Source organism: Phoca vitulina, unplaced genomic scaffold (genome assembly GCF_004348235.1).
Source record: "Phoca vitulina isolate PV1807 unplaced genomic scaffold, GSC_HSeal_1.0 scaffold36, whole genome shotgun sequence".
Classification (NCBI taxonomy): domain Eukaryota; kingdom Metazoa; phylum Chordata; class Mammalia; order Carnivora; family Phocidae; genus Phoca; species Phoca vitulina.
In genome coordinates this window covers 15,337,865-15,364,214 of record NW_022589739.1, presented here as the reverse complement: position 1 = coordinate 15,364,214, position 26,350 = coordinate 15,337,865, and the positions used below count along the sequence as shown (strand labels likewise).

Below are 26,350 nucleotides of genomic sequence, written 5' to 3'. Positions count from 1 at the left end.
TTAATGGGAGTGGACGTCACCGTCTGATGCACTCTACAAATGTCAAGAATTGTGATTTCACATCCCTGCCCAACAGGATCATCCGATCCTCTGTTGTTACGGTTCCTGAATTTTGTATTGTTCTCCCCATTTTATATGCGGGGAAACTGAGGTCTATCGTGGTTGAGTAATTGCCCACGATCTTGCAGGCGATACGCAGCACAGAAGCCAAGATAAACTCAACGGGTTATTCTCGTTTACGAGGGGGTACGCAGGCTGGGAGGCCGAGGCTCCTGTGGCATGTGCTGGCCCGAGAAGGTCTGCAGCTGGCTCGGGGCTGCAGATGTGGTTGTGCATGTAGGCCGTGCCCAAGGACAGCTGGCCCGTGGGCTGAGCGGGGCTGAAGGCAGCCCGTCTCCACTCGCCAACCGGCTTCCACCCGGAGGGCTCGGCTTCGTCTGACACACAGAAGGCACTGTGCGTCCGGCTTCTGCCTGCCTTCCTGGGAATAGGGGGGCATTTTTACAGATGGGGACGCTGGCAGGGCACCATGGAACCAAGTGATGGCCAGTCAGGGTCAGTGTGAGTTTTATGTTGCCCTCGAGGGTGGTTCTCTTCATAGGAAAACCAGCTGAGGCTGCTTTGGTTTTTTGTTTTTTGTTTTTAATTATTTTTTTTAAAGATTTTATTTTAAGTAATCTCTACACCCAGTGTGGGGCTCGAACTCACAACCCTGAGATCAAGAGTCTCACACTCCACCGACTGAGGTAACGAGGCGCCCCAAAGCTGCTTTGGTTTTAAAAATGAATGCTTAATTTATAAAAGTAACACTTCAAAAATCTAGGAAAGTTCAACAATCTCTTGTAAGGAGGATTTTGTAACCTAATTAATTCAGTTCCCCTAAATAATTTAAATTAAATTATAAATAATTTAAAATAAACTAAGCTTAAAAATATAATTATTGGGTTACCATAAAAGTTCCATCGTTGTTTTCAAAATTTATAAAATTGTCCTATATCTTTCAACTTAAAATCACAAATCTAATTATTCCGTTACACATTTTATATTGGAATCACAAAGTTCATCTGTTAGATATCCTAATACGCCAAATTATTTTAAACATCACAAATATTTTCAAAATAAATCTACACAGACATTTCCTTAACTTAATACCAAAAAAGGGTAATACTGTAGACTTGATTTTATCATTTCCAGTCTTCATTCTAAACCTTCCCATGAGTAAGGAAGGACACTTACTAAGGAAACAGGTTCACTAGCGAAAGCGATCTAGGGTTATTCATCCAAGCAAATTTGGGGTTACTTAGCTCACAGGTGGTTGAGAGGCTCATTCAACAGAAATATGGGGCAAGGCATGGGAGCTAAGGCCTCAAACATCCAGGGAAGTGCATTTTGCCCACGCCGTGGGGCTCTCCCCTGTTTCATCTCCATGCCAGCCTGGAATGCCGAGTCCATGTCCTGCCAGTGAGGTAGGTCTTGCAGTGCAAGCTCCCAAGATCAGGTTAAGCTCTGCCCCCTTTTGTGTTTCCTACCTCAGCTCTGTCACCCCTTCAGGATGTTCACTACCTGATAGGATTCATCTATTCGAATTCCTGCTTGATTCTATTCTGAAGCGGGCAGTTTTTATTTCCTCTTCTGCCAGCCACCAAGTATTAGACGTATTTTAATGCCATCCTTGGATTCTGCGTACTTCTCGAGGCCTCGCCTAGCTCTGCCAACACTAAGGTCCCACTGATGGCAGCCAGCTGTGTCCATCTGGCTCTGTGTCATGCTGAGCCAGGGAGCCAACCTGGCCCCTGTCTGTCCACTGTGATGCTCAGAGCCATCCAGAGGGACTGACGGAGAGTCTGCCTATGCCACTGTGTCCTCTGCTGAGAGATGCAGGTCCCCAGGTAGCTCAAGGTGCTAAACACAGTAAGAAGCTTCTGGATCGGGATGACATGTCAGAATAAAAATAGTCCAAATATGTGTAACTTTACTTCTAAGTCAATAGAAAAATAATGGTAATATTGCATAGTAATATCCTGGGACAAGGTGCTAATGATCTCTAATCATACATTCCTGAGTAAATATCATTATATCCAATGATATAGATGACAAACTTGAGGCCCAGAGAGAGGAAACCATAAGGAGCTATGAAAGTGTGAGCAAGTAGGGGTCTTATTGGACCAGCTTTAATAAGCAGGTAACAAAGACATAGTCCTAAAAGCTAATAGGAACTTTTTTGTTTTGTTTTTTTTAAGATTTTATTTATTTGACAGAGAGAGACACAGCGAGAGAGGGAACACAAGCAGGGGGAGCGGGAGAGGGAGAAGCAGGCTTCCCCCTGAGCAGGGAGCCCGATGTGGGGCTCGATCCCAGGACCCTGGGATCATGACCTGAGCCGAAGGCAGACGCCTAACGACTGAGCCACCCAGGCGCCCAGCTAATAGGAACTGTTAAAATGCCGAAGTGGTTGTAAGCATAAAGACTTGATTGGCCACGAAGTATAAAAGAGTAATAACAGCTACCCTGTACTGAGCAGCAACTGTGTCCCAGGCGCTATAGGGGACAGAGCACAGGCCCCGGGAGCGGAAAGACCCAGACTCTAGAGTCCATGCAGGTCCCTCACTTCCCACATCACTTGCTCTCTCGGGACCTCAGTTTCGTCATCTGACAAGTAAGGGTAATAACATCCACGCGGCTTCATGGGGTTGCTGGGTTGCTGAAATGAGCTCTGAGAAGTGATTTGGAAAGTGGAATGTGCTGGAAGTGTGCGAGGGTCTCTGACACCAGCTGAGTGGCTGCTCTTGGGTGGCAAATTTCAGCCCGGCCCGCAAGGAACAAGTGTGCATTCTAAGCTAGACTGGCGGGCTCTGAGCGCGGCAGGGCTCGCCCTTGCTTGTCAGCGATGTCACCTGCTCTCCACCAGGTGGACGGGCCAAGGGGTGACGCGGCGTCCGCAGTGAATCCTGGTGAGAGGCTTGGACTCGGCTGCAGGGAAATCAGCCCCAGGGCCTTGGAGGGAGGGCAAAGGCCCAGGGACGGTAGGGGGAGCCAGAAGCGGGGACAGAGCGAGGGGAGCAGGGTCTCTTCACTGCCAGAATGGGGAGCCCCAGCCAGTCACCTGCCCAAGGCGGGGGTGATGGCAGTGGCATGGGCAACAATGTGGCGCATTGTAGACAGAGAATTTAAATGCAGTGATAAAACCAATGGAAAGCCAGTCTGCTTTTTATTGTCACCTTGTGTAGGCGATTCTAAACAATGTTCATGATAAAACACTTTTCCCCTTGCAGGGACAGCGGTCGGAGGGACATTCCCCTGCCCTCTTTCTTGTCCCTCTCCACAGTCAGCCCTTAACAAGGGATCTGGGGGGGGGGGGGAAGGAGCCTTGGAAGGCCCCAGGAAGGAGGCCAGTGCGCTGGCGTGGGGGGCCATCTGAGCAGACAGCTAGGACGGGCTTGCAGGAGGGTCCCAGCTACCACAGAGGCAGGAGGAGCAGCCTAGGTGGAGTGTGGGGTGGCCAGGCTGCTGTGATACCCACAGGAGGACTCTGAGTCCTGCTCCAGTACCGCCTTGTCACCTGGGTGCCACCCTCTGTGCCACGCGCAGGTTATAATCAATTGGCAAGCACATTGAATGACTGATTCCTGAGCCTGCCCCTCACCCCACCCCCCATTCTGCACTAAGAACATGGAAATCAGATTCTCCTCTCGGCTCTCCAGCCAGAGCTGCCCTGCCCAGGCTCCACTAGGCCAAGACTTATCAGGCAATCTGTGCTCTGCCCACTCCTTGGCCTGAGCTCGGGCCCTCACACTGACTACCTCTCTCTCTTCTGCAGGAGCCAGGTTGAACTCGCCAGTGATTCACGTAAGAACCGAAGTCCTATAGCCACAGAACCAGACAAGGATCAAAGTCCCGTGGGCCCAGGGCCTCTGAAAGATCAAGGTCCTGTGATCCAAGAGCGTCCAAAGGATCAAGGCCCCATGGCCCCAGAGCCTCTGAAGGGCCAAGCTCCTGAGGTCTCAGGGCCTCTGAAGGATCCAGGTCCCATGGTCCCCACACCAGTTAAGGATCAAGATCACGTGGCCCCTGAGCCTTTAAAGAATGGAGGTTCTGTGATCTCAGCACCAGTAAAGGACCAAGGTTCCTTGGTCCCCGTGCCTCCAAAGAATCAAAGTCCTATGGTTCCAGCAACAGTTAAGGATCAAGGTTTCATGGTACCAGAGCCTTCGAAGGAGCAAGGTCCCGTGGTCCCTGAGCCTGTGGACAAAGGTCCCATGGTCCCGGCACCTGTCAAGGATCAAAGCCCCGTGGTCCCTGAGCCTGTGGACAAAGGTCCCATGGTCCCGGCACCTGTCAAGGATCAAGGTCCTGTGGTTTCAGAGCTTCTGAAGGATCAAAGCGCTGCAGTCATAGCACCTGTAAAGAAGGAAGGTCCTGTGTTCTTTGAGCCTGTAAAGAGTCAAGGTTTAGTGGTTCCGGAGCCAGTCAAGGATCAAGGTGGAGCGGTCCCAGAACTTCTGGAAGATCACGATTCTGTGGTTGCAGCACATGTAAAGAATCAAGGTCCTGTGGTCCCGGCACTATTCAAGGATCAAGGCCCCATGGTCCCAGAGCCTCCAAAGAATCAAGATCCTGTGGTCCCTGAGCCTGTGAAGAATCAAGTTCCTATAATTCCAGTGCCTCTGAAAGATCAAGACCTCCTGGTGTCACCACCAGCAAAAGACCAAGGTCCTGTGGTCCCCGAGCCTCTGAAGACTCAAGGTCCCAGGGGCCCCCAGCTTCCCACTGTCTCACCTCTACCCCCAGTCATGATCCCAACTGTCCCCCATGCGGAATATACTGAGAGTTCCCCTTGACACTCACCCCTTGACATGCCAAGGAAGGAGCTGACCGTGGAAGTGCTCCCTCCCAGGGGCGGCAAAGATACATATTTAATCTGCATGAAACACGTACTGTATAATCTTGCTGGAATCTAATAAAACTGGTCCCTCTGGCTCAGCAGTGTTTCTCTCTGGTCCTACTTGAGTGTGTGTGTGTGTGTGCACGCGTGCACTCACGTACACCGTGCACATTTAAAATTGGGCATGCAGGACTCTGCATTCATCCATCTGGGCCAGACAAGACAGAAATCCCCAGCTCCTGCGAGCAGACAGTGTAAGATGGGAGGGGGTGGGAGAGGCTAGGAGATTGGGGACGGGACCCCATAATGAGGATGTGGGGCAGGACGAACCTGTGTTTCTCCTTCACTCTCACACTCCCACAGCACTTCACTTCTGACATCACACATGGAACAATTATCCGACACCAGCTGGGGGTCCTGCCATTCGACTCACTTCTGACACTATCTACCCGGAGATAGCTCCGGGCCCCACAGGTGTTTAGGGCTCAGTTGCACAACACTGGCCCCACGCCCACATTTCAGATGCCAATGGCAAGTCCCAGGTTGTTACTTATACTTCCGACTGTGGGCTGTAAATTGGGATTTCCACAACCCCCACCTGGGTTCAGTAATTTGCTAGTATGTCTCATAGAACTCAGGGTAACACTTACTTAGGTTTACTGGTTTATCATTAAAGGATAAAGGATACCGATGAACATCCAGCTGGAAGAGATGTGTGGGGTACAGCATGGGGGAAGGAGCATGAAGCTTCTATGCCCTCACCAGGCATGCCACCCTCTCAGTACCTCCAGCAACCAGAAGCTCTTCAAACCCCGTACTTCAGGGGGTTTTATGGAGGCTTCATTTTGTAGGCATGATCCATTATTAACTCAATATCCAGCCCCTCTCCCCTTCCCAGAGGATAGGGGTGGGGCTGAAAGTTTCATGGTTTGGTCTTTCTAGTGTCCAGCACCCATCCTGAAGCTCTCCAGGAGACTACCAAGGGCTGCCTCATTACAACAAAAGACAGTCTTATCACCTAGGAAGTTCCAAGAGTTTTAGGAGCTCTGCGCCAGGAACCAGGGACAGAGACCAATATTTTCTATCATTTCACAGGTTGGGTCCCATGAAAGCCGAGGAACAGATACCAGACCGCAGCAGGCTGGACTGGTCAGAGTAGAGCCCACAGAGGAAAGAGGAACAGGGACCCAGCTGGCCCAGGGTAATTCTGGGTGACAGTCGTTAGCCAAGGGCTCAGACCTCATCCAGAGGTCATGCTTCTTTTTTGTGTTTTTTTTAAGATTTTATTTCTTTATTTGAGAGAGAGAGACAGCACGAGCAGGGGCAGGGGGAGAGGGAGAAGCAGACTCCCCACTGAGAGGGGAGCCCAACGTGAGGCTTGATTTCAGGACCCTGGGATCATGACCTGAGCCAAAGGCAGACACTTAACCAACTGAGCCACCCAGGCGCCCCCAGAGGTCATGCTTCTTGAGAAAACCAGGCCTCTGATCAGAGAGTCCCAGGACACTCGTGAAGGTAGAACCTCACATCTGCTAATCCCAACTCAATATCCAGGACAGCCCAGCCAAGGCTTCTAAAACAATCCTGAGGTTCCTCATTCATTTATACCCGCAACAGACTTTTCCTTAGCACCCACTTTGTCTCATTCAGTGTTGTGCATTGAAGTCACAGTGGTAAAGAAGTCTCAGTCTCATGAGAATAAAAGGTGGTGTGGGATGAGGCCCGAGGACACAGCTAGAGGCGTGGCTATGAGAGGACAGTGAAGAGAGAATACTTGTGGGGGCAGCCAGGAAGGCTTCTCGGAGAGAGTGGCCATGGAGTACAGACAGCCTGGGGTATCATGGGGTGTGGGTACAAGGGCTGGGGTAAGCCATTTCCGGGAGTCCCTGAATCAAAGAAACCAGATTGCATGACAGCTGACCAAGGGGTGTGGCATAAAACTGGGACCAGGCAGAAGTGACCAGTTCTCAGAATCTGAGGACCTGAGAGAGGGAGGCAGGCTGGGGAAGAACACCGGGGTACCCCCAGGGCCAAAGCTCCACTTGGTCAGAGATGGGTCCTATGAAGACACCGCTGTATGGGCCACGATAACCTCAGAGTCCTCAGGGGCCTGGGGGCGTCGGGGGAGCTCTACCCGTTGCCCCCACTAAAGCCAACTCCCAAGGAGCACTCCAACCCCCTTAGGGCCTTTAAGACCCATTATGGACACTAAACCCTTTTAAAGGTCTCTTTTTAAAGTAGCTCAGCTGGGTTGTTAACAGAGAAGCCATCACAGGAAGTACTGATGACTTCCAAATAGTCAATTTTTTGAGCAACTGGCCACAGGCTGGCCTCCTCAGCCCACTCCCAACAGCACCAGGGTTTTCTGCTCCCAGAAACCTCTGTACGTACACACACACACACACACACACACACACACACGATTCTTCCCGGCCCACATAAGAGCTTGCTGCCATACGAGTTCTCAGAGTCGGGGCCCTGCAGACCAGAAAGGCCACACTGAGGTGAAAGAAGTGTTGTGCGTGGAAACCTTCCTCCTTTCCGTTCTCCCTCTGACCCACACACCCAGTCTCATAACTCACACACCCCCACGGGCCAGGCCAATGACGGGGCCACCTCAGAGACACGGAACATCCAGGGGCAGACGTCCAGGACTCCACAGGCTACCAGGGCTCCAGCTCTGAAGGAAGAGCTGCCTGGGAGTGAGCCCCACTTGGGGGAGGTTAAGCTCTCCCAGTGACAGGGTCACAACGGAAGAGAAGTGGGCCCAGTCCAAAGCTCTGGAGACTTTTAAAAGGTAGGACAAGAAATGCACAAAGGAAGCTGGGAAGGCTGGCCCAAAGCTGTAAGAAGAAACCAGGGGCCTTTGCTGCCAGGCCTGTGATGCCCTGTGTCCAGGGCTGAGAGAGAGTGCAGATGAGGACCCGGCTGTGGCCGCTGCTGGGTTTAGCAGCTTCAGCTGGGGAGCAGGCCGACCTGGGCTCCAGCCCAGCGCCAACCACCTCAATTTCCTCACTTGTAAAGCCCTCCCCGACGACTGAAAGCCCCCGCCCAGGGCTGAGCTGCCGGCCTAGACCCCACCGGCCGGCTCTCCACTGCATGGGAAGAGGGCCCAGGGAGGGAGGTGAGGGTTAAGGCCTCCCGGCCAGGGCTGGGGCCCGAAAAGGCAGGAAATGAACTGGACTCTGGCCCTTCTCAGAAGCGGACTTCATTCCTGGCCTGGTCCTTCCCAGCTGCAGCCATTTCCCGGCCCCTCCCCAGCACCTGGCACCTCCATCTGTCTTCCCTCCCGCCGCTGCACCGCGCACCGCGAATCCAGAGGAGGGACCCCGCTGCCCGCCACTCTGCGGGCACCAACACCGTGCACCCCCGAAGGGTCTGGGGCGCCCGCTGAGGAGGCCAGGAGGGATGGGGCGGGTTAGGGGGCTCTCTGCAAGGGGAGGCTCCCGTTCCAGCCCAGGGCCAAACCCAGGTCGGCCTGCATCGGAGCCCGGATCTGAGACTTGGGTCCAGAGAGGCCCAGACTCAGCCCAAGGGCCCGAGAACCTGGCTGGAACATTCCAGCCAGGGATCCCACCTCACCCTGGGGCTGGAAATCCGTGAGCCCCGGCCCCAGGCAGCAGCCGACCGCATGTCCCCTGCAGCCAGGCCTCGGGGCCCTGGGAGGGGGGGACCTGCTGGGGGTGGGAGAAGGAAACCTGGGGCGCGTGGGCGAGGACCCCGCCTTGGGGGGTGCCACCTCAAGGCCGGTCTTGGAGGCCCTCTAGGAGCTGGGCCGAGGCCTCACTGGAGCCCCTGGTGGCTGATCCGGGGACAGGCTGCGATTTTACTCCTGCCACGAAGTGATAAAGACCTGCCGGCTTTAACACCTGCCGGCTGCCCGCGAAGCAGAGGCACCTTACCCCACGGTGGGGGACGAGGACACAGTGCATGTGGATCCACAGGAGGCGACAGGGGCCTGGTGGTACTGGGGCAGTACTATTGGTAGTCTTTGTCCCGGCCAGGACGGGTCATCTAGAGAAAAGGGAAGGAGAATGGACCCTGAGTGACCCAGTTCTCAGAAACCTGGAAATCTTCAGGGTTTTGTTCTGTTTTGGGGTTTAGTTTTGTTTTTGGTTTTGGTTTTTTGCACCAATTTCCAACCCTCCACTTCCAATCCAACACTAAGACATGTCCACTCTACCTGCTAAGTAAATAGGGCATGTGCCCTCTTTCTCTATGGCCATCCCCTTTATACCTCGTAATTATCACGATTTGTAATTCTGTATGTGAATTACATCATGGCACTCAGGGCACGAGAAATGTGCATTTCTTTATTCTGATAAATCAAATGAAATCTAGTTGGAGTCCCCTGCTCTCGCTGCCAGGGTTGGCAGGAACTCTACTCTTAGTCATTTACCAGGAGCCTGCCCCTGTCCCTGGGGCCAGTCACAGACCCAGGAGGCTCAGGCCGTCCTGAGAGGAAGACACCCAGGCTACCACGGCAGCTGCCTCCAGCCTCAGCCAGGCAGGCACTGGTGGCCCCAGGCCCCTAGACCATGCTTGGCTGGGAGCTCCCAAAGCCTGCCCAGATTGAGTGATGTTTATGCCATTTCTCTGGGCGCCCCTGTAGCCCATCCCTCAGCTCCCCAGCTCCCTGCCCTTTCTACACACACCCACCCCCTTCTGAAGTCAGGCCACTCTACCTCCTCATCCATCAAAGCACCTACACTTTTTTTTTTCAGATTTTATTTATTTATTTGAGAGAGAGTGTGTGTGAGCTTATACACACACAAAAGGTGGGGAGGGGCAGAGGGAGAGGGAGAAGCAGGCTCCCCCCTGAGCAGGGAGCCCGATGCAGGGCTCGATCCCAGGACCCTGAGACCATGACCCGAGCTGAAGGCAGACGCTTCACCGACTGAGCCTCCCAGATGCCCCCAAAGCACCTACACTTTAATCCCTTTTCCTCAAGCAGACCACTATAACATCCTCAATGGGCTTAGACCTGATTCTTGGGGGGCATCTCACACTCCCACCAGCAATGTATGAGGGTTCCAATTTCTCCACATTCTTGTCAACACTTGTTATTGTCCATTATTTTATTATAGCAGTGATTTCTTTGCTTATTCCAAACCTTCCATTTTTTTCTTACACACCCAATGTGTTGAGTGGATATCCAGGAAACAGCAGGTTGGGGCAGGAGGATGGATTCAGTTCGGTACATGTGAGCGGGAGACACCTGTGGGACAGCCGGGGAGGGGTGGCTAGGAGCCTTCTGGATATAGTGGTCTCAGCCTTGGACAGGGGTCTGGAATGAAGGCAGAGATGGGGACCTCATTGAAATTTGGGTCTCACCAGCCCTGGGAAGGCATGTGAGGCCACGAGAGAGGGTGTGTTTACCCAGGCAGAGTGTGGAAAGTGAGAGGTGGAGGATCTAAGATAGAGCCTCAGGAAACACCAGCATTTAAGGGACAGGAGAGGAAGGAGGCCCTGAGGGGAGGCTGCCGCTGAGCAGCAGACAGGTCAGAGAAGAACTAGAAAAGAATGTTGCCTCGGGGAAAGCATCAGGGAGGAAGAGGCCGACAGGATCAGGGACCAGGAGTGCTTCCCTCCCATGTGGATTAAGAAGTGTCCACTGAACAAAATGGGTAGGATGTCAATACATGTTGAAGTTTTGTGATGAAGTTCATTATACTATTTTCTCAACTTTAGTGTATGCTTGAAATTTTCCCTATTTCCAAAATAATTTTTTTTTAAAGTACCCATTGCACTAGCCGTAAAGAGATCACCGGTGAACTTGGCAATTGCAGAATCTCTGGAGTGGAAGAAACAGGAGGCTGATTCTAGGAAATGAGGGAAGAAGAAGGAGAGAAACAGAGTGTGTTTTCACCCTGATGCGTGACTCACTGACATCCCAAGTAGCGATCACTGAGCACATACACCTCAAGTATTCTGAGGAAATCGATGATTGCGGGTGACAGTCGTTAAATACTTTAGAGTTGCTGGTGCCTCCCACACAGGGACCATTCTCAGCTAGGCCCAGCAACAAGCCAAGAGCTCTTCCTCAAAAGGAAAAAAACTGCTCACCAAGGAGAGCCTGAATTTGCTCCTAAATCCTGGGTGCTCCACTGTGGTTCTTCTGTCAGGCTTCGAACATCGCCCTCCTCTGCTGCAGACACCTGAATCCCTCTGGGGTCATTGAAGCTATTGGAAGAGCTGCCTGCCCTTCCGCCTGGACCACCCGAAAGCCTTCTCCTGCTCTGGGCCCCTCTCAAAGCAGGCTGCTTACAGGCTACTCAGTAAATGCATCAGATGGCACTCCGAAATGTAATATAGATTGCCTCCCCCCATACACAGAAGCCCAGCAAGTGTACTTTCTTACTACGACTAAGGGGACGAAAGCACAGCAAGTTCTTTCCCTTTGCAGGATGTGATGCTAATTTTATGTGTTGACTTGACTGGGCCATAGGATGCCAGGATACTTGGTCACACATTATTCTGAGTGTGTCTGTGAGGGATGAGATTAACAACTGACTCTGTGGACTGAGCAAAGCAGACTGCCTCCCCAGTGTGGGTGGGCCTCATCTAATCTGTTGAAGGCCGGAATAGAACAAAAGGCTGAGTAAAGGAGAATTTGCTCTCTGCCTGATTGTCTTCGAGATGGGACATTGGTCTTCTCCTGCCTTCAGACTAGAACTTACACCATCAGCTCACTTGCTTCTCAGGCCTTCGAACTTGGACTGGAACCATATCATTGACTCCTTGGATCTCCAGCTTGCCAACTGCAGATCTTAGGTCTTCTCAGCCTCCATAATTGTGTGAGCCAATTCCTTATAATAAATCTCTTTAGGGCGCCTGGGTGGCTCAGTTGGTTAAGCGACTGCCTTCGGCTCAGGTCATGATCCTGGAGTCCCGGGATCGAGTCCCGCATCGGGCTCCCTGCTCGGCGGGGAGTCTGCTTCTCCCTCTGGCCCTCCCCCCTCTCATGTGCTTGCTCTCTCTCATTCTCTCTCTCTCAAATAAATAAATAAAATCTTTTAAAAATAAATAAATAAATAAATAAATCTCTTTATATCTATATCTATCTACATACATTTATATCTATAACCATACCACATATATATGTATCTTCTACTGATTCTGTTTCTACGGAGAATCCTAATACTAGTAATCGTGACCACTGACCACCCAGAACCTTCACCCGGGTGGCAGGCCTCCATGTTCTTATGGGATTCATCTCCCATTCTCAGGACATCTGTACTTTACCCATGCATCTAAAGTACCTGCTACTTTCCACTCTCCAAATCCTGGGAACATTCTGTAATCGATGTAGCAGACAAGTATGCTGTCCTGTAATTTGGGAGGATAATCAAAATCCCCAAAGATTAAATCACAGCAGAGAACCAGCAACTCGACAAGTTTCAAAACAAGATGGGAAATCTGTGCTGCTGTCTCCGCCAAGAGAAAGAAAACTGCTTCTGGTGTTCTCTATAGAGGAAGAGAAAAAAATTAGTTTCAGATACATAGTTTCACATCAAGTGACCAAAAAAATGTACATTTGCTTCCACCAAAACAAACAAACAAACAAACAAAACCTACACACCTGGAATAGCAACTGCAACTGGAATCATCATCTGAGTAAGCCCCTGCTAGCTCCCTGTCGCTCTCTGAGCCCCGTGCCTTCTACACAGGCCACACCAGCGAGTTAAGGGACACGTGACAGACACCGCCCCTGCCACTTTCAAGTCTTTGATGGCGGCATGAATTTCTGTGATTCTCCTGGAGTTGAACTATTGTTTCAGTCTACTGGTTGGTAAGAAGGGGACGTTCCAGGGGTTTCCACTTGTCCCTTTCTACGAGAATGACCCTTATTCCATAGGCCTGGAGAGTCATGGGTGAATTCCGCCTATAAACTTCAATTGTTCACCCTGAAACTAAGAAAATAATTCCAGGACGAGTCCAGAGTCTGACTGGGTGCAGCATGCCTGGACTTGGGTCCAAACTCCAATGACCACCTGATCCACTTGAGCCCCTACACAGTGGTTCTCTGTGTCCTCAGAAATTAGCATTACATAGACTCAAGGTCTGCTAATCCCTGAAAAGTCTGTGTATTTTCCCTTCACAGAGCACAGTTCTCTGGCAAATGGCCCAGGAAAGATTTACAGTATGTGTCTGGGTGTCATTGAAGGGTTCACTCTCAAGCATACTGGCCCCTCTTCCATTCAAGGGGCTTTGGGCCGGGGGAGAACTGAGGCTCTCTCTCATAGTGGCTCAAGTGGGGCTTCCATAGCCCAACCTGGAAGGGTCTGTTTGTTTATTGTTTTGTTGCTTCTGTTACACAGATGAAGGAGGACTTAGAGGCTGCCTGTTTGGTCCCTTTTGTCCTATTTGGCCTTGGAACAATTAACCTCTGCTGAAGATATCTGTGAGTTAGACCCTTCTGATCACTGCCTAATGTCTGATGTTCCAGAAGGCCAAGTGCTGCTGTGTGTGCTCAGCTCTCCTGGGGCCCCAGCATTTCCGCTGAAATTATGGAGCCCATTTCTGTGGCAGCATGTCTTGCCAGCATCCCCAGCCTGCAGAGAACAAGTAGCACATCATGTTTCCAAGACACTCCCCTCACTAATGTAGTTCCCAGTGTCTTGCTGAAGGAAGTTTCCTACAGGCTCTGTAAGAGGAAGTCAGGAGTGTGAAACTTGGCTAGGGGGTATGTGAGTGGGTCACACGGGGTAAAGCCACCTCAGCCTTCCTCCCTCCCTTAGTCTTTGGGTTCCTTCCTCTATTTAAAGCAAGAAATTCCTGGCATTTCAACATCAATGAAGCACAGTTCCCGATTGAATCTGGGGTTCAGTCAGCCAGCTAAGAAAACCACCCCTCGCTGCTCCAACTGGCACACTGAATCTAGGATCTCAGGTAAACGTATCCTGTATTATAAATAAATTCAGGGGACGCCTGGGTGGTTCAGTTGGTTGAGCATCTGCCTTCAGCTCAGGTCATGACCCTGGGGTCCTGGAATCGAGCCCCACATCGGGCTCCCTGCTCAGCAGGGAGCCTGTTTCTCCCTCTCCCTCTGCCTGTGGTTCCCCCTGCTTATGCTCTCTCTCTCGCTCTGTGTCAAATAAATAAATAAAAATCTTTAAAATTAATTAATTAATTAATTAATTCAGGCCGATGAAATGATGTTTCTCCCTCCATGGACTAGCACCGACAGAAAACGTTCCCACTTATGTCTTCCAGATTTTGTGCTGATGGAAATTAGCAAAGTCTTGCGATGCTTTGGATGTGCACGCTTCCTCCTTCCGGACTTGACTCCGGAACTAGCCCCCTGAGGCAGGTGAGCATCGAACTCCCGTTGCGGTACTGGAAACAAGGGGACTGGGGCATGAGAACTGTCTGCCCCTGGCGGGTAGACTGAAAACACGCCCATGCTATTTTGCTGCTCCTGCCATCGAGAGATGGTGTCTATTCCTCACCCCTGGGATCTGGGCGTGCCTCACGACTTGCTTTGACTGACAGAATGTGCTGGAGGTGACATGATGCCGGGCCCCAGGGTGTTAGCTCCTGCCTTCATCCTCTCAGAATCCCGAGGCCATCGTGCCAGGGAAAAGCCAGGATGCAGGGCCACAGGTCAGGTCTGTGAGGCTCCAATGCCTCGGCCGCCAAGCACCGAGCACCCACCGGACCACATCCTCTGAGTGAGCATCTCTTAGGCATTTCCTCTGCACCAGGCGTTGTGCTGGGTCTAGGATGCGGCAGGACACCGGCAGACCAGGGCCTGTTCTCAAGGTCTCAACTGGGGTCCGTTTCCTCTTCCACGGGTGCAGGATAATGAGCTCTGTGCCGCAGGGCTGGGGTTAGGATCACATGGAATCCCACTGGTGACTGTCAAGGGCGGCACTCGTGCCTCCTGTCCATGACCACTCCTCCGCAGCCTGGAGACTTGGGTTTCCTGAGGCCAGGCCCTGTCGTTGACCTGCTGGGTGGCCTTGGGCTGGCCACTTCACCTCTCTGAGCCAGTTTTCTCGTCTGTAACGTGGGATAAGTAGTAGCTACCCCTTAGGGAAGCTCTGTGGAATAAATGAGATCATCCACAGCAGGGCCAGGCATGTAGTCAGCGCTCCCCATCTCCCCACCCTTGCCCTACATCCAGGACCCCCACAATTCAGCAGAGTCCTCTCTCGGTGACTTTAACAAGCAGCATGGTGGGAATTACACGACCTCCCTCCAGTGGCCTCCATTGGAAAGCTCCACCCAGGACCTGGATGGGCCACTGGAGGCACTGACCTGGTGTCCGGCCCCAGCCCACCCTTGACCTGTCCCCCTCTGCCACCCTCCACACCAGCGACTCCACCCTTCACTGTGAGGCAGGAGCACAGACCTCTCACCACCTCCCGGCAGCCAGTGGCCTCAGGGCCTCAGGGCCCCCTTTGTGTCATCGGGGTGGCCCCCACACCCAGGCCTGGTTTCTTTCACTGTGAGCTCCCAGCTGTTGCAGGCTGAACTCTGGGTCCAGGAGTCCTGAGTCCTTGTCTAGTCTCTGCCCATCTCTGAGCTGCGCTTGTAGGATTAGGATGACTTCCCACCTAACTGGGCTATTGTGGGGAGAAAGTGGGATGACGTATATAGACTGGAAGAGGGCTATGCACCTTTAGAATCTGGCTAGTTCTCTTGCCCTTCCTGGGTGGCATGGAGGGAGAACTAGCCAAAGTACCAGAAGCAATTCCAGCTCAACCCCCCTGGCCGTGCTGTGGGGCCTCGGGCGGGTTATTTAACCTCCCTCGGCCTCGGTCATCCCACCACTAACACAGGGATAATTCCCACCTAGCCAAGCTGCAAAGAGGTTTGGATAAAATTATATATATCAAGTGACCAACACCGCATTTGGCACAAACATGATGTTAGAAGCAAAATGCAAAGGTAGTACCAGCTGATATTTAAATCATTATTCTAATTAAAAAAAAAAATACCAACTCACCCTTCAAGGCAGCCCATATGTCCCCTCTTCCTGGGCGCCTTCCTTATCTCCCCATGGCAGTCATGGCTTCCCTCTGTGCTCCCACAGCCCCTGCACCCTTGAGCACAGCTGCTTCACTTAATCAGCAGATACGTTAGTGTCTTACGTGTATATGATGCTGAATCCAGGTGCAGGACATACAGGTGAACAAGACATGGTCCCTACTCTGGTGGGGCTTCCACTCTAGCAGTGGGGACAGACTGTGAATGCGTCAATAGGTGGAAAATTTCACAGCATTAAAGGGTCAGTAAAATGAGAAAACATAGTACAGAAACTGAGGTAGGGGAGGAGCTGCTTATATTGGGTTATCAGGGAAGGCCCTGATGAGCAAATGACATTCAAGCTGAGTTCTGGATGACAAATAAAGCACCCTTGGCAAAGAACCACTTGCCAGACAGAAAGAAGGGCTAGAGCAAAGGCCCTGAGGCAGGGGATAAGTGTGGCAAGTCTGGGAACAGAATGATCACTGGAAAAGTGAGGAGTGAGCCCACTTGTCACTCTAAGTTTCCACCTCCAAATGAAGCCGCTTGAGAGCAGAGATCTAATTTCTTGGGCCCACAGCACAGGACAGAGCCGGAGCTCTGACAGCTGTGTTACCATTCTGTGGTGGTACTAATAGGAGGGAGGCCACTGGCCCTTCTGCAGCCCCCATTCACATCGTGGCAGGACCCCAGCTGTGCTGTCCAGCTAGGCAGGGACTCCTTCCCTGGACAATAAACCCAGGGCAAAGTTGTTGGAAGAGGGAAGCCAGAGAGGTGCCCAGAGAGAGGGAGTGATCCGCCCAAGATCACACAGCCAACAAGCAGCAGAGATGCGGATCAAATCCAGTTTCCTCCACTCCTCTGCCACGGGTCTTCTGTCCCGTGCATCCCCCCCACCCTGTCCCTCCCTAGCTATGGTGTCGGGAGCCCCAAGGACCATGAGAGGGAACGGGTGTGAGGACTCTCCTGCTACAAACCCGAATAGAACCAGGCTCCCACCAGCTCCTTCCTGCCCAAGCCCTGCCCAGTCAGGCAGCCCGAGCTTGTAGTCTGGCCCTGGATATGGACGAGGTCAGCTTCCAGTGGAAAGCCAGGGGTTACAGACTGGACGGCCGGTGTTCAAGTCTGGAACGCCCTGGGCTCCAGGCCCAGCACTTCCATTCCAGCCCTGCAGCCACCTCTCCAGGGTAGCCAGAACCAAATTTCCCGAGTCGGTGTAGACCAGGCCTGCAGTCACCTGCCGGCACTTCAGGGCCCGAGGTGGGCCCTGGCTCCACAGAAGCAGCCCTTGTCCCCTGGGAAGAATGACCTGGGAATCTCTGATCCAATCACCCTCCATGCTCCAAAAAAACTTCACTGGAAAAGTTTTATTGAAAAAAAAAAATTGTACAAATAAGTTCTTGGTTTGACAGCAACAAAGGCTCATTTTCCCCCTGCCCTCCCCACTTTGAACATCTACAAAAGGAGAAAAAAAAAGTTCATCCCCATGATGCCTGACCAGAGTCTGCCCACAAGCCCCCCCATGAGCTAGTTCCTGATCCCCCTCTCTGGGGCCAGGGCCATTGTGGGGGTGCCTGGGCCAGGGGCTGCAGCACCTCATTTTAGAGTTGGCGGGAATTGGGAGAGGATTGGAATAGAGCTGGAGAGAGGGCTGAGGTGATGGTAGGGTCAGGGAAAGAGGGCCCCCACTCCACAGGGCTGGGCTGAACCCCCCTAGCTCGATTCCATCTCACAGATGAGAAAGCACTTGGCTATAAATATGAACACTGATTGAGGCAGGCTTAATCCCAGGACTCTGAGGGCAGGACACAACGACTGCCCCAGGTCCCACAGAATGTGGGGTGTCTGGGCTCACCATCATGGTATCTGGGGGCCCACGTCCAAGCAGAGTGAATTCTGCCTGGGAAGATCTGCTCAGACACACAGGAAGCCTGCTCTGTTTCCCCACCCCCACCCCATGGAACATCCAAGGTCGGTACCTCAGCTCCCCCCCATAGCACCCATGTGTCTCAGGAGACTTCGGCTGCCTCCTGCCATCCCGTGACCCCGGGGCCCTACAGCTCGTCTCGCATCTTGTCACCCTTGGGCCGGACCAGGCGCCCAATGAACAGCAGGGAGCCGCTCTGGGTGTCTCGAACCAGGAAGATGAAGGGGTGGTCAGCATAGAAGAGCTTAGGGCTACGCAGCTCCTCACGCCCGTAGATGTCCTGGTCGAAGGGGTTGCCCTCCGTGTCCCACTCGAAGGCGGTGGCGTGGAACACACTGGCCAGGTACAGGTCCTTCTTGCCTGACATCCGTGACAGGTCTGCCTTGTTCTTGTCGATGGCCTCGGTCAGACCCAGCCCAGCCAGGTGTTTCTGTGGGACCAAGGGGGGGTGCCAGGTGAGGCCACGACGGGCAAGGCTCCTAGACCCTCACCCTCTGCTCACACCACCCATCACCTCCTACCCTGTCTGCCCCCCCCCCCGGTCCCCTTCTGTGTGCTAGACGTGATGTGGGTCCTTCGGACCACTGCCTCCTCACTCTCACGACAACCTTCCAAGAGCTTCTAATCGCCACTTCAAAGATGAGGAAACTGAGGCTTGGGGAAAAGGCAGAATTTATCCCTGGTCCTGGCGAGCAATCTGGGTCAGTGCTTCTCAAAGTAGGGGTCGTGGGCAGCCAGTTTGGGCACCACCTGGGAGCTTATAGAAAACACACATTTCCTGACCCACTCCCTCCCAGAGCCACTGAATCACAATCTCTGGGGGTGGACCCGGGAACCTTCTTTAACAAAATCTCTAGGTAATTCTTGGCACACTCAAAATGTGAGAAAGACTTACCTAAGGATAGCTATGACCAAATAACCTTGGGGCTTAAAACCTGTCCAGAGTGATACATGCCTGGGATTTGCTTCAAAATAATCTGACGGGGGAGAAATGGCTGTGTACAGGTGAATCGTCACTGGTCATGAGTTAATGATGGTTGAAGCAGGGTGATGAATACATGAGGGCTCATTACACTGATCTATTTTTAATATATTTTTATATATTTCCATAATAAAAAATTAAAACACACCCCCGCAAACATGCACCGCCCCAACACACACACTTTCCGTGGCTCTGCAGAGGCCCTGGAAGCCAAGTACAAGCTCTTTCACACGTGAGCTATGCTTGCAGCTCGGCCTCACCCCTTAGCATGCCTCACCCCACTCCCTATCCAACAGCCTCAATGAACCACCGGCACCCACAACGGTGTCTCGATGGCCTACCCGCATCCTGGTGGGGTGCTTTAACCACCGCGTCTTCCAGGAAGCCTTCCCTCTCCCCAAGACTGCAGCCCTGCCTCCCTGCGGCTCAGCACCAGAGCCTCTCTCTGTTTCCGTGTCTAGGCCTGTCTGTCTCCTGCCCCTGGCTCAGAGCTCTCCCAGGGCAGGGCCTGGGTCCCACACCCTCCCTGGCTCTCAGTGAGGAAGACGCAGCCGTGGAGGACTGCCGCCTGAGTCACCAGCAGCCCCAGAGTTCGGGCTTCTGCAGAACAGCCCACCTCCCCGGCAGGGCCAAACGGGCATCTGATCCGGGGTCCTGAGGGTCAGGGGGTCCCGAGACAGCGATTCCAGTCCCAGTGACCCTATACGAGTCACACGCATCACATTTCCCAACTCAGTGTACCCCCCGGCCTGGTGTGTCCACCCAGGATTCCAGGAAGACACGGGAGAAAAAAGGGGACAATGGAGTCAGATAGCAGCGACTGCAGGAGGAGGAGTTGGGGACAGCCTGGGACAGGCCCAGGACACAGGGATGGCGCCCGTCTGGAAAGCGCAGCTCAATCCGCACAAGTGCCACGAGCCTGTGGCGTGGAGCCCACGCCCCATTTCATCTCAAGCTTTCTGTCCACGGCGGCAGCAGTGAGTCTGAGTGAGTTCTGTGAGGGAGAAGCCTGCCAAGGAACCCCTTCCGGCATCCAAGGCAGGACAGAGATAAAAGCTTCCCCTTTGGAGCAGGTCCAAAAGTCTCTCCTGACTGACAAAAAGGCCACCCTGAGGGCTGACTACAGCGCCACCACCAACTAGCCAGGGTGGCCTCAGCAAGCCCCGGCTTCGGGAGACCCAGGGTGGTCATGAGGGGACAATACTACTGAGCGCACGGATTCGGGTTCCAGTCATGGCTAGGGCCGCACGGCTGACGGCCATTGTTGGTCTTACTGCCGCGCGGGGGTCGACCGTCGGCTCGAACAGCCCCCCACTGGGGGCACCTCAGACTCTCCGAGGCGGCACAGCACAGGATCAGGGCGGCCTGGTGCCAGACCCCTGAGCTACCGTCTGTGTGACTCTGGATCAGCTGTTTAACCTTCCTGAGACTCCGTTTCCTCATCTGTAAAGAGCTTGATAGTCCTACCTACCAGAGCTATTTTGAGCATTAAAAGTTTAATATACGTGAGGCGCTCAGAAGAGCGTCTAGCATACAGCAGGCGCCCAATTGTATTTAGCTACTGATGTCATCATCATGTTCCCAGGGGCAGGTCCCAACCCTCCTCCCCGAGCAGTGCCCAGTCCTGCCCGGACACCCACAGAGACTCAGGACAGACGTGCTGAGCTGATGAATGGGTGCCCCAAGCACCCCTCTCCTCCAGGCCCTGCAGCCCCCAAGTGGGGCCCCCCCTCACCTGCAGGTCGTGGGTCACCTCCACCACACCCTTGGGCAGGGAGATGGCGACAGCCTTCCTCTGCATCTTGCCCATCCAGGTCTTCAGCTGCTCCCTGGTCAGCAGCTTCTCCAGGCGCTCCAGGGGCTCCACGTGGTGCGGCATGAGGATGATGAGGCTGGAGAGCTTGTGGGCCAGGGGCATCTCCACGATCTGCAGCTTCTCCTTCTCGTCGTCGTAGTAGTTGTAGAGGCCTGGGAGGAGAGCGGAGAGGCCGCTGGGCATGCTGGGCTGGGGACAGGCCAGGCCCCAAGCACCCCCACACCCCCGGCTCGGCCCACGGCTCCGCAGGCACCCACCTGTGCGGTGCATCATCGTAACACCCACGGTATAGGAACGGGTCACCATGAAGCCTCGGTTGTCCACCATCTTGTGGTGGAACTTCTCGTCCCAGTGCGCTGTAGTGGGAAGCAGAACACAGGGTCAGAAACAGGCACCCCCGCTTGGGACACACCCCCCCAACTGCACCCCCTGGATTTCTCTCTCTGCCACAGGCCTTCGTTCCAGTCTTTGGGGCTCAGCTGCAGCCCACCTCCCCTCTGAGCACCCAGCCCCCAGAGTACATGCTCCCAGCTTTGGGGGACCGGGGTGCTGGCCCCAGGACATGCTGCCGGAAGCTAGGGCTCTCTACAGTCAGGGCCTGGCTCTTTCCACTTGACAGGGAATTCCTTCCGAAGGAGGACCCCCAGCTCAGCCACCGCTGCGACCGCCCTCCGCCCTGACACCTGTCAGGCATTTGGGCACCACGTGCTGAGCGGCAGCCCCTCCCCTCCGGACTCACGCTTGAAGAACATGGCATTGACCAGCAGCGCGCCGTCCGTCCGCTCCACGTCCTTGGTGACCTCGGGCAGCTTGCCGTCGGTGGTCTGCGCCGCCCACTCGTTGATGGACTGCAGGGCGCTGCGCTTGTCGCGGAAGTTGATCTTGGAGTGCTCGCAGTTGTAGTGCTGCTTGCTGCTGCGCACGAAGTCCTCGGCGAAGCTCACGGAGCTGGGCCCGTACAGGCGGCTGCCCAGCTTCCAGGTCACGTTGCGCGCCGTGCTGTTGCTGAGCGCCCGGAGCAGCTCGCCCAGGCCCGCGTGCACCTCCTCGTCGCGCAGCTGCTCGGCGCTCAGCACCGCCTTGGCCTGGGACGCCGTGGCGGCCTTGCCCCCCAGCGACACGAGCCCCAGGGACGAGGCCACCACCACGGGCGACAGCAGGATGTTCTCCACCGCCTGGTCCTTGGCCATGGCCTGGTACAGGCTGAAGGCCAGGCCGGCACTGCGCTCAGCCAGCGTGGCCGCTTTGGGGCTCAGCTTCTCCGCTGTGCCGGGGGCCGCCGCGGCCGCCGGCTTCTTCACCTCGGCAGCCAGGGCCACGGCCAGGAGGCAGCAGGTGCTGATGAGCAGGAGCAAGCGCATGGCGGGGAGGCGGATTGGATGCACCACGGAGGACCTGTGAGGGCTGCAGACAGGGTGGCCCTGAAACCCTGGGTGTTCCTCCCCGACGACCATCCCCAGCCTACTGGCAGCCACCAAGTCCCCTGAAGATGGGAGCAAGAGAGCCCTGAGTTCTGGGGAACCCAGCCCTAACTCAAAGCTGCCCAGATCCGAGGTCTTAGTCGGCCCACTCTCTCTAAGGCCTTCTCGGAGCTCCTTATCCAAAACAGGGTTTCTAGCAAGTCACCATCTCCTCCCTATTGATTTCTTACACTGAACTGACAACACTGAGTCTTATGAGTTTATTATGCATTATCTCCATGCCTGACTAGTCTGTGACCTCCAAGAGGACAGGAAATCTAGCCAGTCTGGTTTCCCCGTGTATCTCCAGGGCCTAGCACACAATAGGCCTCAGCTGTTCGGAACGAACAGAAACCAGGGCCATTTGGCCAGACTTAGGGTCCTCAGTTCGCATAAAAATTAGCTCTCATCTCATACCACCCCAGGCCCCTTTTCCAGTAGAAAAAAGTGGCGGATGGACTGAGGGTCTGCATGAAGCCCAGCTGCCTGGGCAAAGGATGTCCTGTCGGGACAGGCTGAAGGCCTGCTCCTCCCCCACCCCATGCCTTTCCTTCTGCCCTGGGATGTTAATGAGTCACTGGTTAGCTCACTCATTAAGTGGGGGAGCCCAGATGCTCCACTCTCTCGCCCCATGGGTGACCTTGAGTGTGTGTCCCCTCCTCTCTCGGCCTCAGTCCCCATTTTCCAAGCTGTCGGGGCCTAGGTCTCCATGCCCAAGGCCTGTGTCCTAGCAGGGACAGGCCTGCCCAGCCCTCCCCAGTCCCTGGCGTGAAGGGGAAATCCAAGGACACAAGCTGAGTGGGGGATAGGTTTCCTGAGAGGAAGGATACTGGAGGAGGGGTAAGTCACAGCTCGGTGGAGCAATGACACCCCCTCCCCTTCACCGGAGGCTGGCCAGATGTGTGTCCGCAGGAAGCTGGGTCCACCTCACGTTCCATTCTGCCCTCCCATCTGACAGTTGCTGCCACCCAGGCCCTCTGCTCTAGGGCTTCAGGGTGGCCCTCAAGACCCCTCCCAAATCACAGCGGTAGCAGTGGCCCCTAAAACAAGCCTCACTCCCCTCCCTGGGGCCTCCAATCAGGACAGTCTCTCCCCATGGAACACTTCCCCCCCACTTTCATGCAGGACAGAAGAGGAGATGACAGGGCAAAGGGAAGGGTTGGAAGGACTCTAGTGGAGGCTGGGAGCCCACTGCTCTGGCAGATCCCATCTCGTGGTCCTCAAGAAAGTCTGAAAAGTCAGAATCCTGGTGGAAGACTCTCAGGACTTCGGCCTGCCTGCAGGAGCACCGGCTTTCTGGGAAGACCCCACTGCTATAGCTACCCTGTGAACCCAGGCAGGTCCCCCCTCCCTGGGCTGCCACCTCTTTGAAGGTGCAGTGTAAAGGGGAAGCAAAGGATGCATGGGGAGAGGGGTGGGAGGAGGAGGCAAGGCACAGAAAGACCTGTACCCTACCCAGAGTCCAGACTGGGGAGGTGATATATCCCAGGGCCCAGGCCGCCTTCCTCCCAGCCCGAGCTCCTTCCCCACCAGGCCTGGAGCCTCAAAGCCATAATGACCATAGGAATATTGTACAAACAAGGATACCTAAGAAAATGAAAGGGAGCGCTACTAATTATTACGCCAGGACAACAGGCATATGGCCACTCTATTCAAAGATCACCTCTAGTTCATGCAGCTGATGCCAGAGCACAGACCCCGGGCAGAGGCCACTAGCGGCCCATTGGGAAAGTCAAGGAGCCCAGCTCACAGCCCTGCCACGCGGCAGACACCATCTTGACAGCCCCCACCCACAGCCAACCAGAACTTCAAAGGACTGGGAGGGGCCTTGCAAGAAAGCTCCAAATGACTAGTTTGGGATTCCTCAGACAGCCACACAGCTGCGCTCCCGCTCCCGCTCCCGCTCCCACTCCCGCTCTAGGTGACGTGGCAGGCTGGAAACAGAATTATCTCCATCCGCCGGCAGAGGGGGGCTTCCAGCCTGGGAAGCAGGAGGTCTGGGTTCAGGTCCCAGGGGGTGCCTGGGCTTTGAGTCTGCCCATCTGGCTCCGCAGGGAGATGCGTGGCTGTGGAGAGGGCCGCCCTGTTAACCCTGCAGCAGTCACAGAGGAAGACAAGTCACGGCAAGCAAGGCAGCCTCCTGCAGCCCAGCCCACGTTGCCAAAGAGAAATCCCAGCCCTGAGGCCACGGTTAGACGATTCACAGTCCCACAAAGGACGGAAAAATACACGCTCAGAGAGCCGAGGGCTGTGCCCACAGCTAGCCAGACTCCGCTGAGACTGGACTCCGGGTTTCTGTAAGAGGGGAAAGGAAGCAAATTCTCAGGGGTCCACCAGAGAGGATCTCAAACACTTGAGGGAATCTAAAGTACCTTGAAACTGCCTCAGAGGGAGGTCAATGCCTGCCTTTTTCATTCTGAAAGAAAACAGAAGAGTGAGGAGAGTGGGCTAGGGCAGAGCTGGGGTGGGTGGTGGTGAGGTGGGGCCTGGAAGGCCCAAACCCCGAACGGGACCCTGGCTACACTGCCCGCGGCACAGAGGCTTACCCAGTCCCAGATCCACAGGGACTTTGGAGGCTGTCTGCCACACTGTGCAATGGGAGCAACTGAGGCCAGAGAGGGGCAGGGAGCCGCCCCAGGTCCCACAGGATCTGTGGGGGTTGGGCCTCCCCGCTCAGGGCTCCTTCCTCCCAGAAGCACCCACAGAGCCCCTGAGGAAGCCTGGATGGGGTATCCTGTTACACAGGGAGGAAAAAAAAAAAAAAAAAACATTTCTGCAGGGAATCCCGGTGACCAGAGACAAAAGGAGTGGCTCGGGAGGCCTCAGGAAGGGGGGATGGGCAGATGAACCATCTGAGGATAGGAGGGTGTGGTACCAGCCAGAGACTTCCAGGGAACCAAGGCCCCCTAATTTTCCTCTGGCCTCCAGCCTCCATCCGGGCCCTAGAGCCCGGAGGGGCCTGCTGGAAACCGGGAAGAGGAGGGGCCGGGCCTCCTGGCCATGCTGGAAGTGGTTTCATTCTTCCTCCACTCCAGCCACCTCAGGAATGTCCCTGGGCTAGGGGCAGGGTACCCTGGCCTTTGGAAGTAGTAGCCTTAACCCTGCAGTTACTCCAAGAACCAGGCGGCAGTGGACAGAGTTAAGAGCGGGTGACTCAAAGCCTTCTAGTCAGCTAACCTTCCCCTCCTGGGTGGGGGGATAAGGACCCTGAGGATTCCTCACCCCCTCTCTGGAGGGAAGTGGGGGAGATGGTGCTGGTCAAGTTACTCCTTTAGCTGCCAACATCTACACATGCAGGCTGCTGATCAGAAAGGGAGCCACCGTTGGTGACTCCTCCCAAACTGTAGGGAGCCCAAGACACCCTCCGCCCGGGGAAAAGCCTAGACTATTTCACCTCCTTTCCTACCACCCTACTTTCAGGAGGCTCAGATGCACCCCTGCCCCACCCCCACCAAGCCCGTCAGGAGACTGGTCCACCCGCCCGTGCTGTCCCCTGGGCCCCAGCCCCAGAGGCGGAGGCGCCCTTAACTGCAAAGCTGGCCTGGCTTCCTACCCCTACTGGAAAGGGCCCTAGATCCCATCTCCTCCCTTCTGGTTCCTGCACAGGGGCGAGCCTCGGCATCCTGGCTCCCAGCCCCACTGTTTCCTCTCTGCCATCACCACCCCTGCCCCATACTTCTGTGGAACCCCGCACTTTTTCCGAGCCTCCCAGTGCCCGACTCCCCGCCCCACCCTAGCCCTACAGGCTCACTCAGCCATCACCATCCACCCCCAGGCTCCCGATCCCAAACGCTCCAGCGGCTCCCAAGGTGCCAGGGACTCCGGTTTGCGGGCTCTGAGTTGGGCCCCAACCCCTCCCCCGGGGCCTCCCGCCCCCTCTCACTCCCCGGAGCACCCCCAAAGCACCCGCGGCGCGCAGGCCGGCCCTTGCCCTCACCTGGGCCGGGCGGGCTGGCGCCGGACGAGAGTCCCACTGGAGCCGCGGACGGATTCCACTCTCCGCCGCTCCCGGCTCCCCAGGTCTATATATGGCGTTCCCCTCCTCCCGCCCGTCCCGAGAAACTTCTGGAAAGTTGGAAAAGCTTCCGGAGGGCGCCCCGGCTCCGCCAAAAAAACCCAAAGACCTCCCCCAGACCGCCCCGGCTCCCGCCCCTCCCTCTGCGGGCTCTCACCCGGCCCCTGGGTCCTACTGCCCCCCACACCGAGCGGGGCGCGGGGAACCCCCGCAGAGAGGTCGGGCGCTGGGACCTGCACGACCTGCACAGCGCGCTGGTGTTCTTGGACTCCGCGGACACTGCGGAGACTCCGG

The 26,350-nt window shown here is 54.9% G+C and overlaps 2 protein-coding genes across 2 annotated transcripts in view; one reads left to right on the top strand and one right to left on the bottom strand.

Annotated features, from left to right (window-relative positions):
* Positions 1 to 4,999, top strand: part of MAP6 (microtubule associated protein 6) — an 86,719-nt gene extending 81,720 nt beyond the window's left edge. Inside the window, exon 4 of the mRNA XM_032426913.1 lies at positions 3,818 to 4,999. Coding sequence (XP_032282804.1) covers positions 3,818 to 4,838 — 1,021 coding nt within the window. The 3' untranslated portion in view covers positions 4,839 to 4,999. The remainder of the gene's footprint in view (positions 1 to 3,817) is intronic.
* Positions 5,000 to 17,208: 12,209 nt separating this feature from the next.
* SERPINH1 (serpin family H member 1) lies at positions 17,209 to 26,142 on the bottom strand. The gene is made up of 5 exons (XM_032427308.1): positions 25,979 to 26,142; positions 21,321 to 21,985; positions 20,839 to 20,937; positions 20,501 to 20,733; positions 17,209 to 18,213 (listed from the first exon to the last, which is right to left on the bottom strand). Exons 2-5 carry the CDS (start codon positions 21,940 to 21,942, stop codon positions 17,911 to 17,913), a joined length of 1,257 nt encoding a protein of 418 aa, XP_032283199.1. The 5' UTR covers positions 21,943 to 21,985; positions 25,979 to 26,142; the 3' UTR covers positions 17,209 to 17,910.
* Between the last annotated feature and the right edge of the window lie 208 nt (positions 26,143 to 26,350).